A 19,906-nucleotide genomic window follows, 5' to 3' on the forward strand; every position below is an offset into this window, starting at 1 on the left:
GAACCCAAGCCATGAATCATCCACCGCAGAATGCCATCACCTCAACGCTGAAATGCAGCAGCTGTTTATTACCCTGCAAGAACATTAAGATGGGTGCTCTTTTGCAGCCAAAACAGCGAGGAAAACCGAGTAGACAAATATAATAACCTGGAACACACAGGCTTATTCTCCCTACCTTTATAATGAGTACCAGAGGAACTTTAGGGACCACAAGCAGCTGATGCTTCCAGACGCCCAGTGCTAACAATGCTTTCCACAGCACTTAAGCCATCCTTGGAAGCCAAAAGCGTTTGACCTGGACATGCTTTGCTTTGCTTTGTTGACAGTGAGGCCAAGAACTGGCTATCGCACAGTGACCACAATTTCTATGTCACATCCAAGGTCACTTCTGTCACATTTAGAACCACAATTAATGCCAGAAACACTGTAATCACAATGGTCTGAGTTGTCCAAAGATGCAGAAATTTTCTCAGTGCTCGTGGCAGCTAATTGCAGCTGTGTACCTGCCCTGACAGTTGACTGCTAATTAATAAATTGCGATCACGTTCTCTCAAACATGGCTCCCTCAGACCTTGACTCACAGTATCTTGGGGAGATGCTACATGACTCTTGGAAGTGCCTTATCAAAATTGGAACTGTTTGCTGTCCAAATACACTGAAGTTCTCACTCAAAATTCAAAATCTCATTGTTACACCACACTCATCATTGTGGTATCTGAGTATGGCCATTTCCAGCAGAATTCCAGCCCCAGCTGGATTCAATGAAGAGTCACTCGGACGCAGAGTTAACACCGGCCAGGATCATGCAGCGAGTCCTGCGTGGGCTCATGAGAAGTTGTTGCAGAAGCTGGACTTCAGTTCCCACTGAATGAGAAAGGGTCTTGTGGCCAAAGGACATTAATTAGGAGATTGCTAAAGCCCCGGGGCTTCGCTCCAGAGCACTCACACAATGTGTGCCACTGTTCCCTGCTGTGCAAAGTGAGCATGTCTGGCCGGGCAGTGGTAGGGGGTCTGCTGTTACTACACAGGTCCTCTGAGAGGGGAAGAAATCACACTGATTGCACTGTGTCCTGGGAGGGCATGTGTCTGCTGGCTTTTGTTTATCCTACAATGGTGTGAAGTGAGCTGCAAATGCAATCTCAGTTCTACAGCACAGCTCTGCTCATGCCTGTGAATGAAAGTAAGGCAAGAACGTTTGGGCAATGGCCCAAAATGGGGACAAAAAGGAAATTGACCCCTGAGTTGAAATGGCTAAAATGTCAACCTAAGTCTCCTGTACTCCTTACCGGGCCGTGGCTCATCCATGCCACACAAGCTGTATTTTTACCTCACCAAACCTCTCAGCCTTTCTTTCCTGGGTCACTTGCAGTCCCAGAGAAACAACTCCTGTCAGGAGCAAAGACTTTCCCAGGAAATATGCTTGGCCATTTACAGACCTGCACATGGTCTGACTGACACAGAGATATCGCAGCACTTCTGAAAACAAGATGTTTTCAGCAAAACACTCTCTGATAATCAAATAAATCAAAGGGCAACCTAACTGGATCCACAAAAGTAAAACGTGCAGCTGCCAAAGTACTGCTGTTATCTCTGGCATGGCTGGGTCACTGGGACATTTCACAGAAACAAAAATGTATTTCCTGTGTAGACCCAATTAAAATACCTCTGGGGAAATGTTTCATGTGTTCTAAGGACCTGAAGCCAGAGCTACCCAACTGGGTAAGGAATGAGGGTACTTCCCAGGGGTTGATGGAAAGCACCAAGCACCCTCTGCTGTACTCATTACAATTAGGCTCAGCAGCAGCCTCTGACCTTGCAAATATCTGGCAGGAGGGTGCTGTGCCCTCCCAGAGAAAGGGAACTGCCTCCCACTGCTGCGAGCGAGCTCTGATAACCTTGGAGGGCACTGCAGGATTCCGCCCAGGTGTCCTTCCACAACAGAAGCCACTGGCCTCTCCTGGTCCACACACAAGGTTTGGAGAAGACAGCACAATCTGTAAAAGGTAACCTGTACTCCTCCTCCTGGGTCTGAGCAAGTTCCATCTGCACACCTGGGTCTGCTTTACTTCACAGGGAGGAGGACTTTGCTGCCCATGCACAGGTCTCTGGGGACGGATGGAGGCTGTGGGTCACTTGCTGTGCAGGTAACAATGCTTTGGTTTCCACCTCCTTAATTTTCCATTTTGATCTTTTATTTTTTCTCTCTGTTCTCCCTATTATTAGTTCATGTGCTTATACTGCAGGATCTGGCTGTTTTTCTTGCTGTTCTGGCTGGGACAAGGGAGGCGGATGGCTCCCCCAGGTTGGTGAAACACGATAAAAGCAGAGTGGGGAGAGAGGCAGGGATGACAACTCGGTTATTTTGCTCATAACACAATGTGTCTCTTCTCTGCCCTCCAGTCCCACTGACTCAAAAGCTCTGTATGTGCTCCTACCAGGTTTTGTAGAGAGCAGCTGCCGCTCCAGAATTTTTTGGATGAAACTGAATAAACTCTTGCTCCAGGGAAAGTTCTTCCAGCTGGAAATTTATGGTGAGTTACAAGTGGCAGCCTCGAATAACATGAAGGCTGGGGAATCACCTAAGTGATCACAGAGTCTGTGATCTGGATGCTGCTGCCATCTATTGATAATTGGTAACTTACCCCAAGGAACCTGCAGGACATCCTTGTCACCATGAGCCAGCCTCTCCCACCTCAGTTTGGCCACTACCTTACAGAGGAGTAAAGCTGGTGACTATAGCCACATGCCCCATGCAACTACAGTGCTGGGAGAGGAGAAAGGATGGTCTGAGGAGGGAGGGTTGATGTTTGCCTTTCATTCTTTCCTCTGCTGAGCCCTTACACGTGTCTAGCAAGGAAAACAAAGGCGACATTGCAGATTGGATGTGTCCTGAACAGCATAATGACAACAGCAGTGTAGGCTGGGTAATACCCAGAAAACACACTCTCAGTGAGTGCTGAGTGAGTGCTGCAGCAGTCAAAGGACTTTGGAGGTTTTTTAAATTTCCTTTTTATTTAACACCACAATGGCATTTAAATACCGTAATTCAGATTGGACAAAGGGGTTCCATTTTGTGAGGAAAACAAAAATCTTCGGAACCAAAATGAAAACCAGAAAATGTTCACATGAGATTGTAAAAAGAATGTGATTTCACCCCAAATCTAATTAATTTCTCTTGAGATCAGTGCACTTTTTTTCTGGGTTATGGTTTTTTTCATTTTATTTGGAGGCAGAACTGAAAAAATCAAGTACGGAAAGGGTGTGGGCAGAAGGGATAGCATTTATGAGAGTAACCGATACTGCTGGAAAAAACAGACCAGCCTTCAGGCACAAAATGCTGTTTGTTTCTTCCAGCTCTATCAGTTGGTCTCATAAAAGCTTTTCCTTCTTCTTCCAAAATCGTTCCCACTTATCTTCTGAGCCTATCCTGGCTGCAGCCATACATATACTGAAACAGCAGTTCTAGAACTGTCTGACATACAGACATGACAGACAAATCTAGAAATTGCAGTGGCAGCTAGTTAAACCCTATCTATTTGTACAGATTCTTGTGTCTTACCCAAGACTAAAATAGTTCCTTAATCAGAGGGCAGATAATTAACAAAATATGATGTTATTAACTTACCATCATCAAGAGCTGAGCACAGCCAGCCCATCATGCCTCTTACTTGGCACCTCCATAGGCTTCACAGCCCGCAGAGAGGAGCAGCAAACCTGATCAATATGTGGAAGTGCCCACCCAAAACAGGTCTGTGACCACATCCTTTGAGCAGAGTGAGCAGCAGATTATCACAACTTGATGATTTTTAGAAACTGATGGGCTTAATAGCCCATAACTCTTTTCTAGAGAAAAAAATCAGGGAGGGAGAAATGTAGGTGACACTTCAGAGAAACTCTCCATAACAGCACTTCAAAGTGGCAATGGCACAAGTTTCTGGATGCAAGGAAACAGGCACTGAAGTGCACATTATGTGTGGGAGCTTGAGTCATGCCAGATTGTCTCATGCACTCCTACACATGCCAGCACAGTGTCACCAGCTCCTTAACAGCACATGTCGCTGGAGAGCACCCAGCCCACATGGAGAAGAGCTGTGTGAGAGGGCCTCAGCACCACTCTGCCCCAGGACTTGCCTTGAGCTTTACACCCCCACATATCTTTCCCTTTTTCTGTAGATCCTTATTCTGGCCCTGTTCTGCTGGATGAGGACCTAGCATCTCGCTGTGGCTATGTCCTGTCAGAAGACGTGTGGGGCAATCCCGTCTTCCGCGCTTCAGTGCTCGGCTGTCACGTGGCCAACGAGGTAAGGCCCAGACACGGGGTTGGAAACAGCTCAGGCAGTACATCTTCTCCAGAAATACAAGACTGAGATAGTATATGGCATTCTAATGGCATGTTTTGAGAATACTCAACTCAAGGAACTAGTGTTGGTAGCGTAGTGTAGAAATGAATAGGTAATGGCTCTCTGCTCTGAGGTTTGTTCAGTGTGACTGACATGGGATTTCCTCTCTCCATGGAATGACACTTATCCTAATGCTGCTGAGTAGCTGCCAGTTCTCAAGCATATCCTTGTAGCTGCTGATTTGCCAGAGAGTTTCTTGAAAGCCTCTCTGGAAAGAAGTAGGCATCTGCTTGAAAAAGCAATGTTTGCAGTGTGATTCTGGCAGATCATTTCCTGGCTTAATTTGTATGGTAATATGCCTGTTAACACATGCCTAGGAACGTAGATCACACATGTCTATTAGACCCAGATTTGCCTCACGTAACTTTAGCCATCTAAAAGATAATGTCTAGTCTAAACTAGTTGTTTGCTCTTCCACAATAGTCAGTGGAGAGAAGCAGGCATCTCCGGAAGGTGATTCACCCCTTCCAAAAATACATGTAAAAGTGTAGCCTGGATTTCCAATTTCTAAATGTTAGTTGAGATGAAATGTACTCAAAACCAGAAAAAATCAGAGCAGAAACTTCATTGCTTGTCCATGTTTAGTCTGCTTGGTCCTGGAAGCCCCACAGAAAAAATACGGTAAAACTTTATAGGCAGAGGTTAGCTAACAAGAATGGGGGTGTACAGTGTCCTGTGCAATGACTTGGATTTCCAGGCTGGAAATTTCTCTGTAAAGGTTTTGCCTTCTTCTGTAGAAAAATACACATATATGTCAGATAGAAGGACAGTCCATGGCTTTGTGTGTGGCTCCTGGGGAGCTGAAGAACCAAAAGGATTTTTTACCGGAGTTAGTCTAGTGTTAGACACTAAACAGCATTTGTAGGATGGATCTGAACTACTTACACCAAAACAAAAGTTCCAGTACTTTCTCTCCATGTGGAGACACACAGAGTCACAAATGGGAGAGACATGATCCTCATAGTAAGGTAGGTCAGATCTTCCCTTGACCAGCTGTTCCTTTATAGCGTGGCAAAAATAGTGCTGAGATGGGGTCTGAGGCAAAGGCTGTGAGTGCTGAGGCAGTGCCCTTGGCTCCAAAAGACCCTGCACATAAACCATTTAAGACAGAGTGGTTTGTTGGAGGACCTGTCACTACAACTCTCAACCTGTTCTCATCATTATAAAACTGTCAGAAACAGGACACTGGGCTGGATGGTCCCATGCAGCCACTCCTGGAACCTTCCACACCATCTGCTGAATTGCCTGTTTTTCTTCCCAGGCAGATGAGCTGTTTTCACTGACTGTGAACATCAAGGTCTCCTCATTTTCAAGCATGAGGGCAGCTGTCACCTACACCTACCCTATGTACTGCTCCTACACTTCCTGGGCTTCAAGAGAAATTGTGTGCGAAGAAAATTATATGGAGGTAAAAACTTTCCCACTAAAGCTGAGGCTACATCCAAGCTCCCTGCCAGGCACAACAACCTCCCCAAATTCCTTTCAGAAGTTGATTGTACCCCATGTACCAGGCATAAAAGCAACTTGCTGATATTTAGCAGAGTGTGTAACTGCAGATCTGATTAGTAACACATTTACATGCCATAGATATTTTGGATGCAGTGAAACTTGGTTAACTGTACAGATGAAGTAAGGCAAGACTCTGCAAGCAAATCAACAGAGAGGCTTAAGGCCAAGCTCTTAAGCTCATGAGAGTACCTTTTTGTCATAAAGTCCTGCAGCATCTGTGAGAATGTCATCTTCATACCTGACATAATAAAACCTAGAGTTTGAAGAGCTGCATCTTTGCTGCATCACACAACTCACAGGACATGACTGTGAGACAGGACCTGCCTCCTGCCAAGTGGTACAGGTCCAGCCTGCTGCCATCACCTACACACCAGTGTAGAAATGAGGCAGTGAACAAACCAAACTTCATTGCTTGCTGTGCACGCCTACAAGAAGCAGGACAAAGAAAACATACTTCTCCTGTTAGAACTCGAGGCTGTGCAGTCACGTCTGGGTGTTGTAACACACTTAAACCATGGTACAGATGTCTGAGGCAAACATTCACTCCAAACTCGGTGTCCTCTGACTATGTCCTCTGTCCTTGCCTCACTCTGCAGCACATGTGGGCAAGATTTACACCACGGCACCTACCTTAGGTACTTAGGGATCCTGCATTTTCAGGTGTTCAGCCTGCATGGGAAGAGGGAACCAGTCCTGTTAGTGCCAATAACCTGCTTTCCAGTATCTCCACTGGAGAGACCCAGATGTCCCTGAAAGTCTCCGGAGCAGAATCTAGTTTACAGCTTACCAGATATGAAGCAGGACTTTAGGTTTACCTGGTTATACACAAAGTATTCCCACCACTATAAATGCCATGGTTTTAACTTTCATTTTAAGGCCACATAAATTACTGCCATCAAGAACCTCCATGGAAACATTAATTACCTCCAGGGAATGCAAACTGCTAAATCCTGACAGACACTGCTCCCCATGCCTGTAATAATACTGACGATCTCTTTGCTCCCATTGCTCCCAAAGAATCTCCTGTGTCCCCAGGTGTCAGTGAAGACTGATGTCCCGGCTGTTTCAAATGACTACACCGTAGCATGGATGTCAGCACTGCCAGAGGTATGAAGGGGAGTCTTTCCTAACAGTTCCTAGCCTGCCTCTTCTCTCTACTCTTATGAGTCATTCTTGGGGCATAGCTCCAGCTCTGAAAAAAAACGGAGATGACAAATTTGCCATCAAGTACTGAAAACCTCTCAAGTATTTTTAGACCTCTAGACTGCAAAAAGACATTTAGGTGGGAGAACAGAGTCATATGCTTGTTCCATTAGTAGAAACTGAGTTCAAGACAAACAAAGGTAGGTGGTTCTTCACACAATGGGTAGTGAAACTGTCAAACTCATCACCAAAAGATGTTATGGCTGCTAAAATCTTACTTGATCCCAAGGAGAGTCTGGAAAAGTTGACTGAAGAGAGTAAGCCCAATAAGACATACAAAATACAAAGAAGCTACAGACAGCTCAGGAGTCACTGAGATGAAAAATATTTGAGGCTGGAAAGAATGAGTGGGAAATGGTGACTGGAGCATCTCTCTTATGAGGAAAAGCTGAGGGAGTTGGGCCTGTTTAGTCTGGGGAAGACTAGGAGAGGATCTTACCAATGTACACAAGCATCTGAAGGAGGGGTGTCAAGAGGATGAAGCCAGGTTCTCCTCAGTGGTGCCCAGCAGTAGGACAAGAGACAGCAGACAGAAACTGATCCACTGGAAGTTCCACCTGAACATGAGGAAGAATTGAACAGATCGCCCAGAGAAGGTGTGGAGTCTCCTCTGAAGATATTCAAAAGCTGCCTGGACACAATCCTGAGTAACATGCTCATGGGGACCCTGCTCAATCAGGGAGGTTGGACTAGATGGCCTCCAGTGGTTCCTTCCAGCTTTAACCATTCTGTGATTCTGTGAAATATATATGCTTGTCCCATTTTTTTCATGTCTTACTTGCTCCTTATGCCTATTTTCCTTTTGACTGTGCTCCCATATGGCCATCGTTTCAGGGGACTCTGTTCAAGGCCAGTACAGTCATTGCTCTCATCTTTTGACACAGTATGGCTACACACTATAAAAGGTAGTCTGTCATTTGGCCTCTGGGCTGCTCCAGCAATCAACAGACATGAAGACAATCAGTTTCTTAACAGAACAGGTATTTTGTCCACAGTGCATTTGTTCAAGGCCACCTGTCTACATTTCTTCCAGGGCTGCTAGAAGACTATCTCTAAAGATGCCTTAAAGAGCTCTAGAATTCCTTATCTTTACACATACATATATATATACATATACATACATATACATATATATATATATATATATCTCAAGGGTATTTCTTGCCTGAGATGAACTAGTAGTGTCCAGTATCATTCCAGTTACTCTCATTTCTAACAGGAAAATAGGTGCTACAATATCATAGCTTTCTAAGAGTCATTGGTAGACCTAGAACTGATGTAGCTCACCTTTCTCTTGCAGACTCAAAATGTTGCATACCAGCAATGGCAACTGGTGTTTGTTTCTCCATCAGGGAGAAAGAGAATAACAGTAAGTGATGCAGTAAAACTGGGCTACAGCTTCAATAACACCCTGTCCCGAGTGTACCTGCGAGCGCCTTACCACAGCAACGAGTCTGATGTCAGCGTGGTGAGTTGTTGATCCCAGCCAGAAACAAAGCTCTGCTGTTCCCACTGCCCCTCCAGAACATCAGCTCTCTTTTTCTGTCTGGGCTCAAACAGGTCAGTGGTGTAAATATGAACATGGTCACTTCCACTTCCATGTACAGGCAGCGATGGCTGCTCTTGCTGATTGACACAACTGTCTCCTGTCCTGTTGGTAAGGATCTCTTCCTTCTTCAACACCACCTAAGGATAAAAATAACCACCTAAGGAGTTAGTAGAAAACACAGTCCTCCTATTCTCTCTAAGAGAAGAGGTTTACAAGCTTCCCTCAGAGCAACATGAGCTAAGAGTCTGTGGCTTTGGTCCCGGATAAACACGGTCCCTGCTGTGACACTACATTACTTGTGTTCCCAGTGCAGTGTCATGCCTTCTCTGGTTTCTCAAAACCCCCCCATTAGATGCAGGGAACTGGAAACAAGGAAAACTGCTACAGAAGAGCAAGGCAGCCTCCCCTGGACTAAAATCCCACAGCCTTGGCTTTCCTCTTTCATACAAGTCTACGCAAGGCATGCAGCTCTGCATCCTTGTGACTCACCTAGTCCTTTTCTTTGGAGAGGCAGGACTAGCCTGGCTTTTTGCAGAGAAGTGGTGGCTGCACCTGGCTCTCACAGAAGGGTATTAATGTGAACAAGTGATGAGGAAGCACAAGGTTTTAAGTTGTCGTGACCTTGAAGCCAGTATTTCAAGAAGGTCCAAACAGGTTGCTCTGTGCCCTATTCTTCTTTCCAGTAATCCCTGGGACCAGAAGGACAACAGAGCAGGTATCTGGAGTATGGCTGCCAGTTCTTCTGAATAAATTAATGATTCACCTGAAACTGGTGATTCAGGTCTGCTTTGAGTGCCAGGGTCTCTGTGACAAAATAGCCATCATTTGACTGATGTCCTACAAGGTGTTGCATCAGTGAAAGCTGTAGAGATAGCCTGGTGAGGGGAATCAGGGAAAGGCAGAGACATGACTGACTGGTAACTCCTCCTCTGGGACTGTCTATCTAACTCCACAGATGGCATCAGCTTCACCGATACTACGCTAACGTGGACTGTGCCAAGAGTTATCCCCACACTAGTGGTTCAGGAATCCACCTTTCTGTCTAAAAGCATTGTAATGGGAGTGGATGATCAAGTCATAGTAAATCCAGAGGAGACGAACTACTCACTGGAGCACAACGAGACACATATCAGAATAACCATCCCTATTGGAGCAGAAGGAGGCAAGCTAGAGGTTAGTACGAACCTATCACACACAAATACATTTGAGGGCTGATTCTACAGATGTTTCCAAATCATGATAATTTCAAAAAGTGATTGATTACTGCTTAAAATTTGTAGATACAATAAATATTTGAAGAACTAGATGCCACTTCCCTGTGTTTTCAAAGTACCTACTCAGAAACTAAGAATTTATGATGACAAATCATGATAGAAGCAAGAGACGGCCTTTTGTTAGTAATCTATAAGACATACTAATAAATCAAGGGCAAAAGTATTCCTGGAAACTGGAATTCAATTGTCTATGTTGTTAAATAATGAAACTAGTCCTGGTTAATTCTGGCCTGGCTCCAGGAGTAATTTCCCTGCCAATTTCCAGACATAGAAAGACAGCATGATTTAGCATGGGACAGGTTCCCTGCATGTGGTTGGTGTGCAGTCACCTGCTTTGAATATAGTTTGTTCCTCATCAATATATAATTTACAGATAGAGAGGTAATGTCAAAAAAAAATGTTCAGTAGAACAGAATAGAATAGTTTGGGCTGAAAGGCACCTTTAAAGATCATCTACTCCAGACTCCCCTGCCATGGGCATCTTTCAATAGATCATTTTGCTCAAAAGTCCAACCAGCTTGACCTTGAATATCTAGAAAGGAGTTGGCAATATTTCTTCAAAATTACATTGGTGTGATTTTGACTTATCTCCTTCAGGAGTTCCCTTTTTGTGTATCAGACAGAACAAAAGACATGACTGGTAATCCACGGATTGTAAAAAAACCCACAAATGTGGTGACATGCTACACTTAATGAGGACACCCTTGAAAACCTGGTACTTCATTATTAAGGATCTCAGCAGTATCTGAGCCACACATGGACCAGACAAATGGGCCAAACTACCAAACAAGCTCCCTTAGCAAAATCCATTCCAAGCTATACTAGAATACCATTTTCTCTTTCTAGTGTAAGAACTGTAACCATTTTCAGTCATCTCTTTATTAAGCTACTGAGAATTAAGACTTAATCACACTTTTTACCTCCTAGAGCTCCATATCTGGTGGTGTATATGGAGTCTTTTACAGTATTGACCTGTGTCTGGAGCACACGTGGACAGATGCAGGTTGGCAGACCACGAAGTATACGGTCATCAAATCCATCACCACACCTTTCATGCCACAAATACCAACTGTTATCAACAGTAAGTCATTCCTCTCACTGACTTTTACCAACCTTTTGCTGTGCTATACATAGCTCCACCTGACCTGTGCCACAAATCTACATTCACCAGAATGTCCTCAACTCCCACTTCCAATTTGCTAGGCAAAGTCAAGATTCAAGTATCATATTACAAAACAAAACAAAACAGAAAATACACACAAGAAAACAATGAACAAACATATAAACAAAACAAACCACCAATAAAAACCCTTTAGCCTTAACTTACAAGTTGCTGATAAAAATGTAAACATTCCTTTAATGTTAACACCCGGATTTTTCCAGTAGCCGCTGGGACCCTAGAATAAAGATGTTGTGATGTGCAGTTATCACACTGGGAAGAAGAACTATCTGAGGACAGCATTCTTTGATGGTATTTTCTCCCCCAAACTGCCTGCATTTGACACCTTGGGAGCGTACTGAAATCATTGTGCCACCCAGTGCTGCAGTCATGGTTTTTAAATTATATTTTCCAATGCATTAAGGCACTAAACATATTTGGAGCTTTCTGGATAAGTGATATAGAAAGAAAAAGGAGCCTCTTATCATACATTATGATTTTTTTTCATATTTTATGTGGCTGAACTAGATTCTAGATTTCTTTATAGCAAAGGTATTTCACATCATAGTGCACGTCTAGAAAGTCACTGAACCCACTTCCTATAAAGTTGTATGTATTTGTTGTTAATCCCCTGCAGCTTGAAGCAATTCTCATGTGCTCAGAGTATTTCAGATCTGACTAGAACACAAACACTCATTAATCAGAGCCATTAAAGAGATGGCTGCTGGCTAAGTTTCCTGGAATTTGAATGGGAGGCCACCCTAACTGTCTTCGTTATTCGATCCACATCAGCAGTAATTTGATGTTCTCTCCCTGCAGATACTGTGCCAGAGGAACGGCTATTTAATGTTGCATTTGGACACTTTCTTCCTGATGTCTCTCTGGTGGCAATCGCAATAGGAAATGTGCCATTTACCCTGAGGGAAGCACAACACCACGGCTTCAGCATTTATGAAACTCCCTTTTCTAATGGAACAAAAGAATTTATCCTGGAAGTCTCTTTTGATGATCCATATGTTCTAAAAGAGGTAGGATACAGCAGGTCACTTCAGCAGCAGAGTGGAGGAAGTGGGCAGTCCCTTTGCAGAACATGGTCCAGCTTTTATTAACCAACAACAGTTCCTTGATCATAAAGGTGTCAATGAGTCTGAGCTCATCTGAGTTAAGATTAGAAGCTTTTGCCCCCCCCTTGCTCTCCATAGATGTCTAGGAGATCAGTATCAAGTGTAATTAGATAGGATGAAATGTTACTTTCTTAAGTGCCTGTCAGCATGACTAATGTCCGAGTGCACACCCAACAGGAAGAGGTTTGCCAAATCTGTGTTAGACACTGCCCCTTGAAACAGGAGTGTCTAGGAAAAATAAATCAATTATTGCAATGCTGGCAAACACCAGTTTCCAAAATCCAGTAACTCCTGAACCCACTGTTTGTGCAGAGCCATTTGACTGCTGGCACAGGCCATGCCCCGTGCAAGCATGTTACAGGCAGGGTCAGGGTACTCTAAATGTAATTTTGTTAAGCTTCAGACCATTTGTAATCTAAATATTTGTAAAAAGTATATACTCACAGAGGGGTTTCAGCCTCTCATTTCAGTGGGAGGATGTATAACTGCAAGTCCTCTACCACTCTTTCAACCAAACCACACAGAGCTGTGATGCTGTTACATGGAATAACATTGTGAACGCACAGGGTTTGTGCAAATAGTTTTCAGGCTGCAGTCAAACCACAGGCAAATGGCATTAAGGATCAAAGCAAGCAAAAAAAATTCAGAAGTATTTCTTTCAGGTTGAACACCAGGTTTTGCTTTGGGAGCACTTTCAGTGAAGTCAAAGAGGATATTGAGAGGGATCTCTCACAGCATCTCCTCATACCTTCCATTCAACCGATTACTTACTGTCCTGGGTTCAGCCCACACTGAGTAAAGAAGAGTAAGGATTTAGACCTGGATCTCCCTCTACGAGCTCTTTCACCACTGGGCTACAGAGGAACCACCACTATGTTCACTTGTCTTTATTTTCTGAAAAGGCAAAACATTCTCCACATTTATGCTTGGCTGAAAGAGCTGTTGAATCCAGGCCAGATTTCTGAATAGTTTTAGGCCAGCTGAAGCGATGCTTTTGGAGACTGAGCTATTTGCAGGGGAGAGGAGGGTGTTGGAATAATTAGTGTTGTTCAGCATATACATGCCTGCCTATTCTGAAAGCTGCTACAGCCTTACACTTCTCTCTCTTTCAGTATGTGAATAGAAATGAAACAAAATACACCCTCCTGGTTAACTACACCCTTAGCGTGGGTCCAGAGATGACACTCTATTATCATTCAGCAGAGGTGGAGTGTGTGATTGCTGATATTGGTAAGCTTTCCCCTGACATAAACTGGTTTGCATCAACAGCATGGATCAGGCTGTCACTGAATTCAGTGAGAACATTAGAGTGAGGGTGAGAGCTTTGGGGAAAACCCCACCCCTCCACAGCTCATTGTTGGTAACAGCCAAGTTGCTGCTCTACTGATGGCAGCTCCTCTGCATACTGGCAAGACAGTCTGCCCTCGAGACACTGAGAGCAATAAAGCAAGTGTGTAAAAGAAGTTGGCTTGCAAACTCAGTGAACAAGATGCCTCAGAACATGAACATACATCTACTGGCAAAACTTTCAGACATTGCTACAAGTTTCAGTTTGTCCTCAAACACAATTTTGCCTCTGCATCCAGGGCAGAATTTAACTGACTCAAATAAATTGCTCTGATCTCCAAAGACAGCATTTCTGTAAGGAGAAATCATCTACAAAGAGCTGTACTTAGCAGGTTACTGAAATGGGCAGGAGGTCTGTTTGGTATTTTCTCAAATTTTTTAGCTTTTTGCATGCCACAAACATGACAGTCTCCTCACTGTCCTGTTTTATCTTTGAAGTAGCTCTTGGTTCAGGTCAAAGAAGGCTGATCAAAAAATATATTTACATACATAGCTCAGCTTGCCCTACTGAAATAGGGATCAGTCCTGGATGCAAGCTGGCAGGCCACTGCTAAAGCAGGAGGACTCCCCATCCCACCAGATGTGAGCTGCTATACCCACTACACAGCCAAGCCCTGCAGACAATGCCAGCATGCACATACATAACAGGCTGCTGGGTTTTTCACCTGTGACAGAAATCCCTGCCTGGGCCAAATATCACCCTCAAACCTTCCTTCATTGCTAACTCTTCACCCCACCTTCTTCCTGCAGAAATACCAGAAGCAGTTGGTGGCTGTGATGAAGAAAACCTGTATCTAACCCTGCCCACTTTTGGCTTGCACCAGTACTGGGACCTGTACCTTGGTAACAAGCTCCTGAACAGGCACCTTGCCCTCACCAATGGGTATCTTGCAGCTACCAACTCCACACACCTGACCTTGCAAATACCTCTGTTTGCTGGGGGAGTCATCTATAAGGTACAGGAGCTGTTTAGCAATGCCTTTTTTAACGCACATGGGACTGTTTGCTCTCACAGAGTCCTACAGTCACAGTCTGTAGTGCTGTGGTGTTACACATATTGGAAAACCTCCAGAGGGAAGGACTAAGCCAGAGCAAGTAGGACAAGAGGCATCGGACGTGGACCCTTCTGGTAATGCCATGTATTATGCAACCTGCAGTCCCCACTTGTTTCTAAACGATATGCACCAAGTCTTCAAAAACAAACTCCTCAGTGTTTTAGTAAGATGAGGCAAAATGTCCCATCTGCTCTGAGCCAGAAACAATATTTCAATACAGCTTTTATGAAAGAAGCTCTTTTAAATGAACTTTTTTGTAGAAATGTTAAGGCATGGCAGGGGAAAATTGATGCTGTAATAAACATTTGAACTATTCTACAATAATCAGCCAAAATTTATCTCCATGACAGTGACTGATTAATTCATACAAGAAACCTTCTGCCTCCATGTTGCATCAGGCTCGAGTCTTCACACTGACTTAACTCTTGTGACTTGTTAGCATTCAAGTGGCACAAGCTAAGGAGCAGAACTTTGTATATATGGATGATGTACGGTAACAGGAGATTTCTTCCATCTCCTCCTTTGCAGGAAGTGTCCTTTCAGAAAATCAAAGCAAGGTTTGATGTTGCCCTAAGGAAAGTGAGAACTATGGAGACCTTACAGATGTTCTCTGTTAGCTGCAGTTTTAATTCATCAGTATTTATAAGTAAGTTATCAACTGATCAATCAATAAAAAGATGTGTGATTACTTCCTTGAATACTCACTCATAATCAACTCTGACTTTCTCAGTTTGCCACCCAGACGGTACCATAATGATATCTGCCCAGATGAAGACCGTTCCTGCCATTGACATGAGTAAAACCAAGCTAAGGGACAGCTCCTGCAAGCCTAGAGAGTATAATGAAGCCCATGCTTTCTTCAAGTTCCATGTCACTACCTGTGGCACTTCAGTAAGGGTAAGCCCATGGCCAGAGCAGATACACCTGCTGGAAGTCTCTGCCTCTCCTGCATTCTCGTTTGTTCCCCTGCCCCAGCTCCTGAGAAGAGCCAATTTATAATGAGCTTCCCATATGCACAGTTTGAAGGTGATCACATCATTTATGAGAATGAAATCTCTTATGAGAAGGAGACTCTTCCAGGACAGAGCATACCAACAATCACAAGAGATCCAGACTACAGGTAGGAGCTGCTGCTCGCTGACACTGCTCACTTTCGTCCAGCTGCTGGGAAGCAGATGTGAACACAAAAATTGCTGTTTCTTCTATTCTAGACTAACAGTCTTGTGCTACTACCAAGCAAAAGAGACCCTAGTGCTCGGTGCCTTCTCCAGTGACCCAGCCACATCCTCTCCCTTTGGCTCTGGGACGATGGTTCCACAATCAAATACTGCAGGTGTGCAATTCTCTTCCCTCATTTTCAAACCTCTCTTTCAGTCCTAAATTCCCTTGTTAACACATGCCTTGCTTTCAGCTAAAGAACCTCACCAACATTTCCTTTTCTGCAGCTTACAGAAGGGTAAGACAAGCTCTGAATGTAGTTTCAAGAGTGTCCAAAGGTAAATCTCCTTCTATGGAAATCAGAGAATTTCCAAACACGTTTTAGTTTAAATAAAATTAAACAACAACAAAATGCCCTGACATTTTCTCGAGATGAATCCTTCACGGAATTCTATGAGCCCAGCATAGCAATACTCAAACAACCTGTAGAGCCTGTGTTTCTTGAGGTGGAGCTGAAAGACGAGAGCCCCAGTGTCGAGTTATACCTGGAAAACTGCTGGGTGGCCAGATCTCCAGACTTCAACAGCACCCCAAGATGGAACATCACTGCAGATGGGCAAGTAGTATTAAATGTCCAATGCACTCAACAGCAAAGCCCCAATTTCTGCTTAGATCTGTTGGTCTTTCCTCTCAAATAGGTGTGAGATCAGTGGCAGTGAGTTTGCTGCAGAGTTCTGCCCGGTACCTGTTAGCTCCAGGGTGAGACACCCTTCTCACTTTAAAAGGCTGGCAGTAAGGACCCTGGCACAGCAACTGGAACAGGTAGGATCGAGTGAAGGGCTCACATCCCTCTCATGGACCCTATCCTGGAAGTCTGGATGATGCTCTTAGTTATATGGTTAAGTTGCAGGCAGTTCTGCGAGGACCAGGATGCTGGACTTGATGATCCATATGGGTCCCTTCTAACCTGAGAGATTCTATGACTCTATGCTTTGAAAAATAGTTGATTTAGGCACCTCACAGACTTAAACCCTAGCCAGCATTCAACTCAACTACCCTGACTGGTGCACAGCTTTAATTTAGTTCTCTTCTTAAATCTCCTCTGCCACCCAATTGACTTGAGACTGGACTGGTTGGAGTAAACAAAATAATTTGGTATGTAAATATAATTTTTATATGGTGGTTCTGGCTTTGTGTAGGATCAGATTCATAGCACTTCAACTCAAAATGTCTAGAGCAAAAAATCAACTTATATGTCCCAATATCCATGTGAAGTTCAGCTCTGTTGTCTCCCATCTGTCCTAGCCACTCATCCATCTCCTTGAGTGTCAGCCCAATGGGCAGAGAAGCAGAGATGTGGGTTTGGTCTTAAAGTTTGAGATCCTGTTCTCCTCTAAGGACTAAGTAGAGCAAAATACCTAGGACAGTCACCTGAGGATACTTTTCTCCTTGTGCACCAGCTGAGCGAACTGCCTGTCCTGACATGTACTGATACCAGCCATGGTGTGTTCACCCTGCCTGGGCAGCTCAAGTAACTGCATTATTATTTACTCTGCCTTTCACAGGCACCTCAGCTCTTGAACTTGCTAGAAATGAACATGATGCAATTGTGGCTTGTGCTGCTTCCTTAAGTGTGCAGCTGCAGCAGACACCAGATTGAGTTTCTGTCTAGGTTTGATACACTGCAGCACGTGAGGTGTGATTTCTCCTATCTCAGCCTCTCAGTTACCAAACTGCCTGAGGGCTTCCTTGACACCAACTTTAAAATTCAAGGCAGGTTCAGCTAGAAGGTGCCACGTGGAAGTGTTCAGAGAAGCCTAAGTCTAATCAGATGTAGTTTCTGCAAAAGGACAACAAAAGATAAAACAATGCTCTGGAAATTGGGATTTGATGTGGACCAAGTGGCACTTTTTCTTCTTCTTTTCAGGTGTATGTGCACTGTTCAGTGGCAGCATGCTCTCCTACCAACACACAACCTGGCAGCCCCTGCAGAGGACAGTGCCGCTCAAGCAGGGAGAGGAAGGGTAGGTGTGGAGGAGAAAAAGAGCCATTGCAATGCACCCCAGACCTTATGTTTCTCAGAGATTTAGGGGCTCTGACTTTGGCATCTGAAATGCCTCAAGCATGGACTGTGAACACTGATGTCACCTTTAGTTCATGCTTAATACACAAGCACTTAACGTGCAGCATGCATGTATTCTTTAAAAACTGCACAAACACGCTGTGTGTCGTTCTCAGCCTTTCCAGGTCACCGTTCTGACAGTCTCCAGGGCTATGTACTTGCTGGACCAGTACGAATTGTTGCTCCAGATCTAAGATGACACACATAAACTGAATTTGGTAAGAACACCAGGCCCTGTGTACTCAGCCTGAGAGGTCACCATGCTTTGTGACACAGGCAATGCAGAGCCTGTTCTTGAGGACCTGAAAAATAAAAGTTGAGGGACAAGAACTAGGGAATGGACATGGTTTGCAGTCCCATGGTCTCAGCTTGAGCCCATGAGAGGGGAAGAAGGAGAGCTCCCTGCCAAGCCAAACACAGGTGGCGTGGCTCTGGAGCAGATGCCAGCAGCAGAGCAGGGCATGTTGGCGTTGGGCCATAGCAGGCAGTTTTGGAGCCAGGTATTATTTCAACAGGTTTTCAACGGGACTGCCCCCAGTCTGAGAGAAAACAGATCCAAAATTTTAGAAACAAACACTAAGGCACAAGTCACTGCCATATTCCAAGTGCTTTTGAATGGTTCAAATCCTCCAAACAGTAGGGTTTATCCTATAGCTTCATCTGCCCTTGGAGAACCAGAGCTGCTGAGCTGTCTGCTCCAGCATCACTCCTCACTTCAGCCTCTGTGTGTCTCCAACAGCACCTGAAGGCTCTGCTGTGCTGGCTGCTTTCCAAACAGTGCCACTGGACACAGGAGCTACTTCTTCCAGGAACCACCAGAACTATTTGCATGAAGTTTAAAGACCAGATGGTGGGACAGCACTGGAAAGTTCTAGAGTCTGCTAACAGGATCAGTAAATCTTGCAACCTGTTGCCTCTCTGAAGTGGCTACAAAAGAAAACTTACCAGAAAATGACCCAAGGCTGTGAAATAACACTTCTTATTTCTTCCAGCTGCTGAAATATGGGACTTGCAGCTCACTAAAATTATTCCAGCCCTGATTATGGCTGCTTCTTGTAATATTTCATAAAATGACTGCCAATTGTCCCATCTGAATGTAAAGTGCAAATCTGAAAAGTCAAATAAAAATACATCAGAGCAATGTAAGCACAGAACATCTTGCTAATGTGCAACAGCAACCATCTGGTGTACCAACACTGGCTTCAAAGAGCCAAGCAACCGCTGCCAGCATCCCTTCCACATGCAACACAAGGGCACATGCTTCTTCCCACTAATGCAGAGTTTTGTCTGTATCATTACATCAACCTGACATTCTTGGAAACTTGTTAGTTCCTCATTTTCCTCTCACCTGCCCCTGTATGGAAAAGACTGACTCTACAAAATGTGAGTAGATGGATGCTCTAGTAGGAGTGAAAATTACACCTGGTATTTTTAGTTTCTGTGCACACAGAAAGCTTTTGTTTATTATTATTTTATTTTAGAGATCAAGTACAAACCTGACACACGGCCACCTGTAATCACTCTCAGGATGTGCCTACAGTGTAACTGCAGGTGTGGCTGCAGCACATATAGGGTGTTCAACAGCACTGCAGAGGGGGCAGATGGCACACTTGTGTTGACAGCACACTCGTGTGCAGTCTCCAGAGGGTTTCCCAGCTCCGGCAGGCCCTGCCTTCCCAGGCCTGCTGGTCAGTGCACACACGTGGCCTGCTTTCCAAAAGCTGCTGTCATGCCTGAGATGATTGCTGAATAAATGCCCTCTTAAAGCTGTACCTGATGAAGGAGTAAGATCTGTAAAAAGGAATGGGAGGGTGCTGGGACCCCAGGACCCCCCAGCAGCTGCCTGGGTGCTGCCTTCCTCTGCTGCACGAGTAGTGCACTCTGCTGTCCACAGCCTACACTGCAGAGCCCAGGAAGTTACTGCTCCCACACCTTTGCCAGGAGAGTATATTCCCTATTTTTAACAACAGCAACAAACTCCTAAGTTTAGGTTAACTTTCTGTTAA

The 19,906-nt window shown here is 44.5% G+C and overlaps 1 protein-coding gene across 2 annotated transcripts; it reads left to right on the forward strand.

Annotated features, from left to right (window-relative positions):
• Nucleotides 1-1,487: 1,487 nt before the first annotated feature.
• LOC104685499 (zona pellucida sperm-binding protein 2-like) lies at nucleotides 1,488-19,253 on the forward strand. Of its 2 annotated transcripts, XM_039567899.1 has the most exons (25): nucleotides 1,488-1,719; nucleotides 1,831-2,003; nucleotides 2,074-2,144; nucleotides 2,244-2,302; nucleotides 2,439-2,531; nucleotides 4,174-4,301; nucleotides 5,662-5,808; nucleotides 6,945-7,016; nucleotides 8,413-8,580; nucleotides 8,673-8,769; nucleotides 9,617-9,834; nucleotides 10,863-11,016; nucleotides 11,914-12,122; nucleotides 13,331-13,448; nucleotides 14,316-14,521; nucleotides 15,149-15,266; nucleotides 15,351-15,517; nucleotides 15,640-15,740; nucleotides 15,832-15,953; nucleotides 16,066-16,116; nucleotides 16,211-16,394; nucleotides 16,477-16,600; nucleotides 17,706-17,802; nucleotides 18,017-18,118; nucleotides 18,640-19,253. In XM_039567899.1, exons 3-24 carry the CDS (start codon nucleotides 2,116-2,118, stop codon nucleotides 18,097-18,099), a joined length of 2,745 nt encoding a protein of 914 aa, XP_039423833.1. In that variant the 5' UTR covers nucleotides 1,488-1,719; nucleotides 1,831-2,003; nucleotides 2,074-2,115; the 3' UTR covers nucleotides 18,100-18,118; nucleotides 18,640-19,253. The 2 variants fall into 2 exon arrangements, with proteins under 2 accessions (XP_039423833.1, XP_039423832.1); XM_039567898.1 differs by having other exon boundaries at nucleotides 1,488-2,144.
• The last annotated feature ends 653 nt before the right edge of the window (nucleotides 19,254-19,906 follow it).

Source organism: Corvus cornix, chromosome 3 (genome assembly GCF_000738735.6).
Source record: "Corvus cornix cornix isolate S_Up_H32 chromosome 3, ASM73873v5, whole genome shotgun sequence".
NCBI classification, from domain to species: domain Eukaryota; kingdom Metazoa; phylum Chordata; class Aves; order Passeriformes; family Corvidae; genus Corvus; species Corvus cornix.